At 46.1% G+C, this 13,845-nt stretch overlaps 1 protein-coding gene across 14 annotated transcripts in view; it reads left to right on the forward strand.

The window, feature by feature from the left end:
• Positions 1-13,845, forward strand: part of dst (dystonin) — a 653,330-nt gene that overhangs the window by 588,279 nt on the left and 51,206 nt on the right. For all 14 annotated transcript variants that reach the window (XM_078213315.1, XM_078213329.1, XM_078213327.1 and 11 more), the window contains 5 exons: positions 195-296; positions 2,482-2,655; positions 3,679-3,834; positions 9,185-9,382; positions 12,239-12,367. In XM_078213315.1, coding sequence (XP_078069441.1) covers positions 195-296; positions 2,482-2,655; positions 3,679-3,834; positions 9,185-9,382; positions 12,239-12,367 — 759 coding nt within the window. The remainder of the gene's footprint in view (positions 1-194; positions 297-2,481; positions 2,656-3,678; positions 3,835-9,184; positions 9,383-12,238; positions 12,368-13,845) is intronic.

Consider the following 13,845-nt stretch of genomic DNA (forward strand, 5'->3'; position numbering starts at 1 on the left):
AATATGTGGGGTTACGGGGATAGGGTCTCGGTGGGATTGTTGTTGGTGCAGGCTCGATGGGCCAAATAACCTCCTTCTGCACTGTAGGGATTTTGTGATTCTAAATGATGAACAGCCTAGCAGCATTTAGTCTGGTTTTCAGAATGCTGTGTTTGGATGTATAATTGCGTCTGTTCTTTCTGACTTTAATTTAGGCTATGTTTGATTGGATGGATATTGCAGAGAGCAAGTTAAATACTATGCATCCAATTGGAACCGACCTAGAAACAGTGAAGCAACAAATTGCTGAACTCAAGGTGTGTAAATATGCAATTTATTTGAAGCGATGTGGGTGAGCGGAATTGAAGATCTGTTACATAGAACATAGAACATAGAACATAGAACATTACAGCGCAGAACAGGCCCTTCGGCCCACGATGTTGCACCGACCAGTTAAAAAAAAACTGTGACCCTCCAACCTAAACCAATTTCTTTTCGTCCATGAACCTATCTACGGATCTCTTAAACGCCCCCAAACTAGGCGCATTTACTACTGATGCTGGCAGGGCATTCCAATCCCTCACCACCCTCTGGGTAAAGAACCTACCCCTGACATCGGTTCTATAACTACCCCCCCTCAATTTAAAGCCATGCCCCCTCGTGCTGGATTTCTCCATCAGAGGAAAAAGGCTATCACTATCCACCCTATCTAAACCTCTAATCATCTTATATGTTTCAATAAGATCCCCTCTTAGCCGCCGCCTTTCCAGCGAAAACAATCCCAAATCCCTCAGCCTCTCCTCATAGGATCTCCCCTCCATACCAGGCAACATCCTGGTAAACCTCCTCTGCACCCTCTCCAAAGCCTCCACATCCTTCCTGTAATGTGGGGACCAGAACTGCACACAGTACTCCAAGTGCGGCCGCACCAGAGTTGTGTACAGTTGCAACATAACGCTACGACTCCTAAATTCAATCCCCCTACCAATAAACGCCAAGACACCATATGCCTTCTTAACAACCTTATCTACTTGATTCCCAACTTTCAGGGATCTATGCACACATACACCTAGATCCCTCTGCTCCTCCACACTATTCAAAGTCCTCCCGTTAGCCCTATACTCAACACATCTGTTATTCCTACCAAAGTGAATTACCTCACACTTCTCCGCATTAAACTCCATCCGCCACCTCTCGGCCCAACTTTGCAACCTGTCTAAGTCTTCCTGCAAACTACGACACCCTTCCTCACTGTCTACCACACCACCGACTTTGGTGTCATCAGCAAATTTGCTAATCCACCCAACTATACCCTCATCCAGATCATTAATAAATATTACAAACAGCAGTGGCCCCAAAACAGATCCCTGAGGTACACCACTTGTAACCGCACTCCATGATGAATATTTACTATCAACCACCACCCTCTGTTTCCTATCCGCTAGCCAATTCCTGATCCAATTTCCTAGATCACCCCCAATCCCATACATCTGCATTTTCTGCAGAAGCCTACCATGGTGAACCTTATCAAACGCCTTACTAAAATCCATATATACCACGTCCACTGCCTTGCCCCCATCCACCTCCTTGGTCACTTTCTCAAAAAACTCAATAAGGTTAGTAAGGCACGACCTACCTGCCACAAAACCATGCTGACTATCACCTATCAATTCATTACTCTCCAAATAACTATAAATCCTATCCCTTATAATTTTTTCCAACATCTTGCCGACAACAGAAGTGAGACTCACCGGTCTATAATTCCCGGGGAAGTCTCTGTTCCCCTTCTTAAACAATGGGACAACATTCGCTAACCTCCAATCTTCTGGTACTATACCAGAGGCCAACGACGACCTGAAGATCAGAGCCAGAGGCTCTGCAATCACTTCTCTTGCCTCCCAGAGAATCCTTGGATAAATCCCATCCGGACCAGGGGATTTATCTATTTTCAGACCCTCCAGAATATCCTGCACATCCTCCTTATCAACTGTAATACTGTCTATTCTACTCCCTTGCAACCCAGTGTCCTCCTCAGCTATATTCATGTCCCCTTGCGTGAACACCGAAGAGAAATATTGGTTCAATGCTTCACCAATCTCCTCCGGTTCCACACATAACTTCCCTCTGCCATCTATAACTGGCCCTAAACTTGCCCTAACCAACCTTCTGTTCTTGACATACCTATAGAACGCCTTAGGATTCTCTTTAACCCTATCCGCCAAAGTCTTCTCATGTCCCCTTTTAGCCCTTCTAAGCTCGCTCTTCAACTCCCTCTTAGCCAATCTAAAGCTTTCTAGTGCACTACCCGAGTGCTCACGTCTCATCCGAACATAAGCCTCCTTTTTCTTTTTAACCAACAAAGAAACTTTTTTGGTGCACCACGGTTCCCTAGCCCTACCAATTCGTTTTTTAGTGCCCGCTATATTTGTGTGAATCTGAAAGGAGTGATGTCGGATTCAGATCCTACGACATTTGTGTATTTCTGATTTTTTTTTAAACCAGCAATTTAAGACTGAGGCGTACCAGCAGCAAATCGAGATGGAGCGACTCAATCACCAGGGAGAGTTGTTACTGAGAAAGGTGAATGAAGACCATGCCAAGCGTGTTGTACAGGAACCTCTTCATGAGCTGAAACATCTCTGGGATAATCTGGACGGGAAAATCGTCAACAGACAGGTAGCCAATCTGAGCTTGCCTCAGGATCTGTGCATGCTAACACCTCCCCCATTAAAAGGCATTGTCTACAATTTCATCGCTTGTCAAACTCTGCGTTTGGGCATGAAATAGAAACCAGAATGATCATCGACTCTCCTTCTGGTGTCTGGGTGTTTTAGCCATTGGGACGATACACTTATGTATCTCTGGGGGAGATGGGGCGCAGTGGTAATATCACTGGACTAGCGATCCAGAGGCCCAGGCTAATGCTCTGGGGACACAGGTTCAAATCCCACCACGGCAGCTGGTGGAATTTAAATTCAATTCATAAAGCCTGGAATACAAGTCAGTAATGGTGACCATCAATTGTCTTAAAAACCCATCTGGTTCACTAATGTCCTTCAGGGAAGGAAATCTGCCGTCCTTACCTCGTCGCCTACATGTGACTCCGGACCCACAGTAATGTGGCCAACTGCCCCATAAAATGTTCCAACAAACCATTCAGTTTGAGGGCGATTAGGGATGGGTTACAAATGCAGTGATGCCCACCTCCCAGTGATGGGCAGCATGGTGGCACATTGGTTAGCAGTGCTGCCTCACAGCGCCAGAGACCTGGGTTCGATTCCAGCCTTGGGTCACTGTCTGTGTGGAGCTTGCACATCCTCCCCGTGTCTGCATGGGTTTTCTCCGGGTGCTCCGGTTTCTTCCCACGGTCCAAAGATGTGCGGGTTAGGTTGATAGGCCATGCTAAATTGCCCCTTAGTGTCAGGGGGAATTAGCAGAGTAAATATGTGGGGTTGCAGGGATAGGGATGGGTGGGATTGTGGTTGGTGCAGACTCGATGGGACAAATTGCCTCCTTCTGCGCTGTAGGGATTCTGTGATTCCCATGAAAGAATAAAAAAGGTTATTGCTTGAAATTAAACCGACTTCAATTAAATGCAAAGAGGACTTGAAAGTTTTAGCTTTGATTTTAACAACTCCGTTGCTTAAGTTGTGTTTATTCCATCTTGAGTAAAAATTCCTAATCCATTTGTAATTGCAGCATAAACTGGAAGGTGCTCTGTTAGCTCTGGGACAGTTCCAGCATGCCCTGGATGAACTCATGACATGGCTAACCCACACAGAGGAGCTGCTAAATGAACAAAAAGCTGTTGGCGGCGATCCCAAAGCTATTGAAATCGCAATTGCCAAACATCACGTACGTAATGCCTCGTTTCTGTATCCCTGGCTTTTCAGTTCAACTTCGTAAAGCTGAGAGATGACATGAAACTTCTTCTTGTTGTCTGAAGGCAGGTCCTTTGGAGATTATTTAGAGAACCGTGGCAAAGTGCCATGATTATTTACCAAGCGTATTGGGGAAGTGGCAGGCCCCCGAGTATACCTCAGCTGGAGCGGGGATTGAACCCCCATGCTGTAGCTGTTAATCTAATCTACACACTTGTCATCCAGCCAACTGAGCTAACTGTTCCTCTCAATATGTAACTGATATCCATGCAATCTATGGCCAGCTATTTATAGAGTCGTACAGCACATTCATTGCTTCCTCTTCGTCCTGTTCTTGAGGCGGTGGTGTTGTGGCATTGTCGCTGGGCGAGTAATTGAGAGACGAGCGAAATGTTCTGGGGATCTGGATTCGAATCCCACCATGGCGGATACCGAATTTGTGGGCGGCACAGTGGTTAGCACTGCTGCCTCACAACACCAAGGACCCGGGTTCAATTCCGACCTCGGTGTGGAGTTTGCACATTCTCCCCGTGTCTGCGTGGGTTTCCCCCGGGTCCTCCAGTTTCCTCCACAGTCCAAAGATGCGCTGGTTAGGTGCTTTGGCCATGCTAAATTGCCCCTTAGTGTCAGGGGGACTAGCGAGAGTAAATACATGGGGTTACGGGGATAGGGCCGGGTGGAATTGTGGTCGGTGCAGACTCGATGGGCCAAATGGCCTCTTTCTGCACTATAGGGATTCTATGATTCTATATTGTCCTCACCCCGGTAGCCCATCTCCCCATCAATGTGCTTCTTAAAACCAATAATCTGACTGATGATAAGTTTAACAATTGGGAATCCAAGCTGTTGGTTCGTGACCCCCTTGATCGAGGCGGCGTTGCTTCCCTCTGTTTTCAAACAAGCTGCATGAGCGAATGACCATGTGGGTTAACTGGGTAATGGATGTAAGGGGCAGTGCTGAGCTCCAACCCATGGACCGAATGGCATCACAGTCCAGGGGCAGAATAACAAAACACTGTGAATGGCCAGCAGGTCAGTCAGTATCTGAATAGAGAAGTGCCTCAGGAATTGGGTTGGAAACTGGGCACCAACGCCACTGGAACTGAAAGTGCTGGCATGGAATCCAATACAACAGGCGGGATTTCCCAGGCACACCCCCCCTCCCCCAACCCCCACAGCATACCTTCCAGCAACGGTCATTGGCTGACAGTGGGATCTAATGGTCTTGCTGATATCTACGGGATTTTGCATTCCTCGCATTTCCTCCACCACCGGAGAACATGCTTCAGGGGTCGCCGTCGGCAGGGTGGGATCATCCCACCAGCGGGAAGGGCCAGAAATCTTCGGCCAAAGCCTTTTCATTTTCGGACGCTGACTGAGCTGCTTTTGAAAGCTTTCCTTTTGATCTCCAACAATCAATTTTTGGTAATGTGCATTTTCAGCATATGCATTTTAATATGGCAGACCAATGCCTCATTTTATCTGGTGGGAAAGGAGAATGCAACTATGCATTAGAGTCACAGAGGTTTACAGCATGGAAACAGGCCCTTCGGCCCAACTTGTCTATGCAGCCGCTTTTTTCAACTCCTAAGCTAGTTCCAATTGCCCGCATTTGGCCCACATCCCTCTATACCCATTTTACTTGCAACTGTCTAAACGCTTTTTAAAAGACAAATTTGTACCCGCTTCTACTACTACCTCTGGCAGCTCGTTCCAGACACTCACCACCCTCTGTGTGAAAAAATTGCCCATCTGGACCCTTTTGTATCTCTCCCCTCTCACCTTAAACCTATGCCCACTAGTTTTAGACTCCCCTACCTTTGGGAAAAGATGTTGACTATCTCGCTGATCTGTGCCCCTCATTATTTTATAGACCTCTATAAGATCACCCCTAAGCCTCCTACGCTCCAGAGAAAAAAGTCCCAGTCTATCCAGTCTCTACTTATAACTCAAACCATCAAGTCCCGGTAGCATCCTAGTAAATCTTTTCTGCATTCTTTCTAGTTTAATAATATTCTTTCTATAATAGGGTGACCAGAACTGTACACAGTATTTCAAGTGTGGCCTTACCAATGTCTTGTACAACTTTAACAAGAGATCCCAACTCCTGTATTCAATTTTCTGATCGATGAAACCAAGCATGCTGAATGCCTTCTTCACCACCCTGTTCACCTGTGACTCCACTTTCAAGGAGCTATGAATCTGTACCCCTCGACCTCTTTGTTCTATAACTCTACCCAACACCCTACCATTAACTGAGTAAGTCCTGCCCTGGTTCAATCTACCAAAATGCATCACCTCGCATTTATCTAAATTAAACTCCATCCGCCAATCGTCAGCCCACTGGCTCAATTGATCAAAATCCCGTTGCAATCCTAGATAAACTTCTTCACTGCCCACTGTGCCACCAATCTTGGTGCCATCTGCAAACTTACTAACCATGCCTACTAAATTCTCATCCAAATCATTAATATAATGACAAATAACAGTGGACGCAGAACCGATCCCTGAGGCACACCGCTGGTCACAGGCCTCCAGTTTGAAAAACAACCCTCTATGACCACCCTCTGTCTTCTGTCATCAAGATGTGGAGATGCCGGCGTTGGACTGGGGTAAACACAGTAAGAAGTTTAACAACACCAGGTTAAAGTCCAACAGGTTTATTTGGTAGCAAAAGCCACACAAGCTTTCGAGGCTCTGAGCCCCTTCTTCAGGTGAGTCATCAAGCCAATTTAGTATCCATTTAGCTACCTCACCCTGGATCCCGTGAAATTTAGCCTTATGCAACAACCTACCATGTGGTACCTTGTCAAAGGCCTTGGTAAAGTCCATGTAGACAACATCAACTGCACTGCCTTCATCTACCTTCTTGGTTACCCCTTCATAAAACTCTATCAAATTTGTGAGACATGATTTTCCACTCAAAGCCATGCTGACTGTCCCTAATCAGTCCTTGCATCTCTAAATGCCTGTAGATCCTGTCTCTCAAAATACCTTCTAACAACTTACCCCTACAGACGTGAGGCTCACTGGCCTGTAGTTCCTAGGCTTTTCCCTGCAGCCCTTTTTAAACAAAGGCACAATATTTGCCACCCTCAATCTTCAGGCACCTCACCTGTGACTATCGATGATTCAAATATCTCTGCTGGGGGACCCGCAATTTCCTCCCTAGCCTATACTTCATCAGGTCCCAGGGATTTATCTACCTTGATGCGCTTTAGGACTTCCAGCACCTCCTTCTCTGTAATATGTACACTCCTCAAGACATCACTATTTATTTCCCCAAGCTCCCTAACATCCATGCTTTTCTCAACAGTGAATACTGATGAGAAATATTCATTTAGGATCTCACTCATCTCTTGCGAATCTGCACACTGATGACCTTGTTGATCCTTAAGAGGCCCTACTCTCTTCCTTGTTACTCTTTTGCCCTTTATGTATTTGTAGAAGCTCTTTGGATTCTCCCTTGCCTTATCTGCCAAAACAATCTTGTGTCCCCTTTTTGCCCTCCTGATTTCTCTCTTAACTCTACTCCTACACACTCTATACTCTTCAAGGGATCCACTTGATCCCAGCTGCCTATGTATGTTATGTGCCTCCTCCTTCTTCTTGACCAGGGGCTCAATATCATCCAGGGTTCCCTACTTCCACCAGCCTTGCCCTTGTTTAACACACTTTTGAAAGCTTCCCACTTACCAGACGTCCCTTTGCCTTCCCACAGACTCCCCCAATTAACTGTTGAAAGTTCCTGCCTGATACCATCAAAATTGGCCTTGCCCCAATATAGAATTTTAACCTTTGGGCCAGACCTATCATTCTCCATAGCTACCTTAAAACTAGTAGAATTATGATCACTGGTCCCAAAGTGATCCCTCACTAAATCTTCTGTCACCTGCCTTTCCTTATTTCCCAAGAGGAGGTAAGTTTTGCCCCCTCTCTAGTCGGGCCAGCCACATACTGAATGAGAAATTCCTCCTGAATACACATTGTTAACTATCTGCCAGCATTGTTTTTTTAAAATAGAGAATTTCTGCAACAAATTCTCCACACATTGTGTGGAAATTCAGTAAGTCCATTCAGTATGGCTTGCATTGTATTTACATAAAATAACTATATTTTGCATTCCATTGACACTCTCAGCTGCAGTGTTGCTGCAGAGTATTTTTTATGCCACTCCATCGCCAACAGTGCGCTTGCAAAGTAAATGCTGACAGAAATTAGACACTGGTCCCGATCTATACTGAAGAGAGACTCCCTGTGAGAGACCACTTATTCTGCTTGACTTTGAAAACAGTTCAGGCCTTAAGATTCAATTTGCGCTGCACAGATTGAATGCGTGTGCAAAGATAAAGCTGTTTCTCACCAGCGCTAGTGCGGTGACTATCCCCCTAATGAAACCTACCTAACTGACAGCACTATTTTCTTGCTGGCTCATTTTCATCATTTTCTGCCATTCATAGAGTCTGCTTTCGAATGAACATTTTTACTGTGTGTGTCTTGGCATTCAGTGGCTGCTGGTTACTTGGTCACCGCAAAACCCAATTCCTTGGAACCTAGTCAACCATTCATACATCTGAGAGGAGTTACTGGATAGTGATCAGGGCATTCTTAGCTGGTTTTGCTTCTTTACTGAGGCCAAATGTATCGACGGGAGGCCATGGCTTACTGGCATTATCGCTCCAGAAACTCAGCTAATGTTCTGGGGACCCGGGTTCGAATTGAAAACAATTACGCTCCCTACCACTGACACCCTTCACTTTAAATACAAAAGATCAAACAAATTTGCATTGACATGGTGCCTTTCCCAATCTCAGGATGTCCCAAGGTGTCTCACAGGCAGATTTCTGAAGAATTTCCCACTCTGATGGCTTAGTGGCATTATCACCAGACTATTAATCCAGAGACTCAGCCAATGTTGTTGGTTCCCGGGTTCAAATCCTGCCATGGCAGATGGTGGAATTTGAATTCAATAAAAAATATCTGGAATTAAGAATCTACTGATGACCATGAAACCATTGTCGATTGTCGGAAAAACCCACCTGCTTCACTAATGTCCTTTAGGGAAGGAAATCTGCCGTCCTTACCTGGTCTGGCCTACATGTGACTCCAAGGGCACAGCAATGTGGTTGACTCTCAACCGCCCTGTGAACAAGGGATGGGCAATAAATGCTGGCCAGCCAGCGACGCCCATGTCCCATGAATGAATTTAAAAAAATTCTACTGCTGCCCAACTCGGAACAGAATCTGATGCCTTTCTTGACTTCTGTGCATCACCTCCTCACTGGACAGCCAGAGCTTTCACCAAGATCCTCTTTGTATTTTAGGTTCTGCAGAATGATGTTCTAGCCCACAAGTCCACGGTGGAGACTGTTAACAAAGCTGGAAATGACCTGCTGGAGTCCAGTGACGGGGAGGAAGCCAGCAGCCTACAGAGCAAGCTGGAAAGCCTGAACCAGCGCTGGAAGAACGTTCGAGAACAAACCGAGCAACGGCAGCAGCAACTGAATCACTCTCTCATCCAGGTAAGGGCCGAGAATTCGGCTTGTTTGCACGTCTTGACTGGAGACCTTCTGGAATCCAATCTCACAGATGAACATGATGGAGAATAATAGGATGGTTCAATGGGTGGGATATTCCGGCCACGCTCGCCCCAAGACCGGAAAATCCCACTCGAGGTCAATGGACCTTTGCATAGACCGCCTCCCCCACCCATTACGATTCCCGTGGTGGGCGAGACAGGAAATTCTGCCCTATCTGTGAGGATCAGTGAAGCAAATCAAAATGAATGTGTAGGTCTTAGTTTTACACCAGCAAACCAGTGCCAAATAGAAGCAAGAGGTTGCAGTCCAGAGTTACGTCTGTATTGGCGATAAAGAAGTAAAATTAACTGTGTGAGGACAAATATTCAATCTCTCTGTTAATGTTTCCGACCCAGGAACTTTCCTACTTTGTGCCCCTTTCACTTCCCCAGATTAAAAGATGTTCTTTGTAGTTTGAGGATGAACAGCAATGCAGCTTTAGGGGTAGGTGATGGCCTAGTGGTGTTATCACTAGACGGTTAATCCAGAAACTCAACTAATGTTCTGGGGACCCGGGTTCGAATCCTGCCACAGCAGGTGGTGGAATTTAAATTCAATTTTAAAAAATCTGGAATTAAGAATCTACTGATGATCATGAAACCATTGCCGATTGTCGGAAAAACCCATCTGGTTCAATAATATCCTTTAGGGAAGGAAATCTGCCGTCCTTACCTGGCCTGGCCTACATGTGATTCCAGAGTCACAGCAATGTGGTTGATTCTCAACTTGGGGAACTAGGGATGGAAATAAATACTGGACACGGAGCGACGCCCATGTTCCATGAATGAATTTTTAAAAAGCTACTTCTCACCGGCCCCTTTTAGGTTTTCCCCATCCCACTCAATAAATCTTGGCTGAGAAAGGTGATTTTTGAGTCCTGTTTCCTTTCCTCTGTTGGTGCGAGTCACTTCGGGAGATCGACAACAGCGACAGTCATTTCCAGCACAGGAGGAGGCCATTTGACACATGAGCCGGAATTTTACCATCCCGCCCGCCACGGGAATCAGAGCGGGCGCGGGGCGAACCATGGAAAGGTCCGCTGACCTCCGGCGAGAGAAGCTGGAAAATCCCGCCATCGTGTCCATGCCAGCTCCCCAAGGAATAGTCCAGTCAGCCCATTCCCCCACTCAATCCCTGTATCCCGACAAGTTTATTTCCTTCGAGCGCCCATCCAATTTCTTTTTGAAATTGCTGATTGTCTCTGCTTCCAGCACCCTTATGGGCAGTGGGTTCCAGGTCATTCCCGCTCATTCTGTAAATAAAATTCTTCCTCTCATTCCTACCAGTCAGGCTTTCTGCCCTCCCGGTCGAAAGGCCTCGCTGTATAGCGGAGCATGTAGTGGGATGGGGTAACCTGCTGTGCGATTCTGTGACACTGCTCAGTGTGTTATAGTCACAGAGGTTTACAGCATGGAAACAGGCCCTTCGGCGCAAGTTATCCATGCCGCCCAGTTTTTACCACTAAGCTAGTCCCAATTGCCTGCGTTTGACCCATATCCCTCTATACCCCTTCCACTCATGTAACTGTCTAAATGCTTTGTAAAAGACAAAATTGTACCTGCCTCTACTACTACCTCTGGCAGCTTGTTCCAGACACTCACCACCCTCTGTGTGAAAAAATGCCCCTCTGGACCCTTTTGTATCTCTCCTCTCTCACCTTAAACCTATGCCCTTTAGGCTTAGACTCCCCTACCATTAGGAAAAGATGTTGATTATGTAGCAGATCTATGCCCCTCATTATTTGTGAGACCTCTATAAATCACCCCTTAGCCGCTTGCACTCCAAGGAAAAGAGTCCCAGTCTATCCAGCCTCTCCTTACAACTCAAACCATCAAGTAGCATCCTGGTAAATCTTTTCTGCACTCTTTCTAGTTTAATAATATCCTTTTGATAAGAGGGTGACCAGAACTGTACACAGTATTCCAAGTGTGGCCTTACCAATGTCTTGTACAACTTCAACAAGACATCCCAACTCCTGTATTCAATGTTCTGACTGATGAAACCAAGCATGCCGAATGCCTTCTTCACCACCCTGTCCACTTGTGACTCCACTTTCAGGGAGCTATGAACCTGTAACCCTAGATCTCTTTGTTCTGTAACTCACCCCAATGCCCTACCATTAACTTCTGGCTCTGGTTTACCAGATTGATGAAAGGGTTGACATATGAGGAGAGATTAAACAGTTTGGGCTTGTACTCGCTGGAGTTTAAAAGGATGAGAGGGGATCTGATCGAGGTATATAAAATTTTAACAGGGATTGATAAGGTAAATGTGGACCAAATGTTTCCTCTTATAGGGCAATCTAGAACAAGAGATCACAGGTACAGGTTGAGAGGCGGTAGATTTAAAACTGCGATGAGGAGGAACTACTTCTCACAGAGGGTGGTGAATTTGTGGAACTCACTGCCCCCCATAGCGCGTTGGAGTTTGAATTGTTGAATAGTTTCAAGAAGGAGATAGAGATATTTCTAATTTTAAAAAGGGATATGGGGACATGGGGAACAGGTGGGGAGGTGGATTTGAGACCAGGGAGAGATCAGCCATGATCTGATTGAATGGTGGAGCAGGCTTGAAGGGCTGAATTTGCCCACTTCTGCTCCTAATTCCTACGTTCCTATGTTTGCGGGCTGCCTCAGTAGAGGCAGGATTGCCCCCCACCCCCCGTTGGTGCCTGAAGCTCTGATGAGACATTCTTAATTACATTGGTTGGGGAAGAAAATACAGCCAAAGGTGGGGGAGTGTCCCCCTGGTATGATCAGCGTGAGATTATAATGTCATATTTCTCTCTGTGCGATGCAGGCACAGGGTTTCCAGAGTGAGATTGAAAACATGCAGCAGTGGCTGGTGGAAACTGAACGTCAGCTGTCGGCATCGAAACCTGTGGGAGGCCTGCCAGAAACTGCCCGCGAGCAGCTTCATGTTCATCTGGTATGTATTGTTCCAAGACAAAAGCTCCTCAGATGGTTTAATGACTGAGCTGGGGAGAAGTTTCTGTGTCAAACTAATGAACAGGAACAAAGCAGGATTGCCTAATGACAACAAAAGGCCTCTTATGCTGAGAATATTGCTTCAGTTAAATTGTGGCGCATTATTCGAGTGATTATCCTGGACTGGATTTGTGAATCCCAATTCATGTCCAGGCATCTTCTTGACTTGCGACTGAAGGAATGCCAAGCACCTGACATCGGCGTCTACTTTTAAGCTGCTTTTCTACAACAGGGAAGACAAGCTTACAAAGTCTGCAGTGAATCCTGTCACCGTAGAAACTGAAATGTATTATTTTTTACGAATACATTTTTCACCTACTTCCTTTCCAGGCAATAAAGCCAATCAGGGGAGGCAATGGCCTCTTGGTGTTATCGCTAGACTATTAATTCAGCTAATGTTCTGGGGACCTGGGTTCGAATCCCACCACGGCAGATAGTGGAATTTGAATTCAATAAAAAAAAAATCTGGAATTAAAAGATGACCATGAAACCATTGTCGATTGAACCCATCTGGTTCACTAATGTCCTTTAGGGAAGAAGATCTGTCGTCCTTTCCTGGTCTGGACAACACGTGACTCCAGAGCCACAGCAATGTGGTTGACTCTAAATTGCCCTCTGCAATGGCCTAGCAAGCCACTCAGTTCAAGGGCAACTATGGATGGGCAATGAATACTGGTCAGCCAGTGACGCCCATGTCCCACGAATGAATAAAAAAAACCTGCCCAGGACTCGAGGGGCGGGATTGTAAAATCCTGCCAGAGGCCAACGGAGATTCCCGTTCTGGGAACTTCGCCCACCCGCCCAATTCTGGGATGGGCGAGGTAGTAGGGTTTCGTTCAAGGTGTTAGTTGTAACGTCTTCACCTCCTGGATCAGAAGGTTGGGCGTTCCAGCCTCATTCCAGGCTGTCAGTTAAGTACTGAACTGCTGGAAATGTTAAACCAGGTGAAAGATCCCATAGCAGAATATTGAAGTAGATCAGGGGAGAGGGTTTACCATCCTGGTCAATGTATATCCCTCGCTGGCATTAAAGCAGATTGCTCATTTCTTTCATTGTTATGGTGGAAACTTGCTGTGGAAAAAGTAGCTGCCATGTCTCCCAGTACAATGACTGCCATAGACACGTCATAGCCCCTTGTCATACACCTCAGAGCAGAGGAGTAAGGGAAATGAGCCACAGTTAAATGCAAGTCCAGGTGGGAGTTTTCTTCTCGGTTTATACATTCGAGTGTTTCCTACCATGTTGGGAAACTGGTTAAAATGTTGTTTTATTTGCTGCTGGTGGCAGTTCCCACTTAAAGCGCAAGTTCCTTTCAGGCTACTGGGATGCCAAGCAGTTTTACTGGTCCATGTGTAGAAAGTTCGAACACTTCATCTGCTCAACCTGCCAGTAGCCAGAGCCAGAACCTGATCATAGAAT

Source organism: Mustelus asterias, chromosome 5 (genome assembly GCF_964213995.1).
Source record: "Mustelus asterias chromosome 5, sMusAst1.hap1.1, whole genome shotgun sequence".
Lineage (NCBI taxonomy): Eukaryota > Metazoa > Chordata > Chondrichthyes > Carcharhiniformes > Triakidae > Mustelus > Mustelus asterias.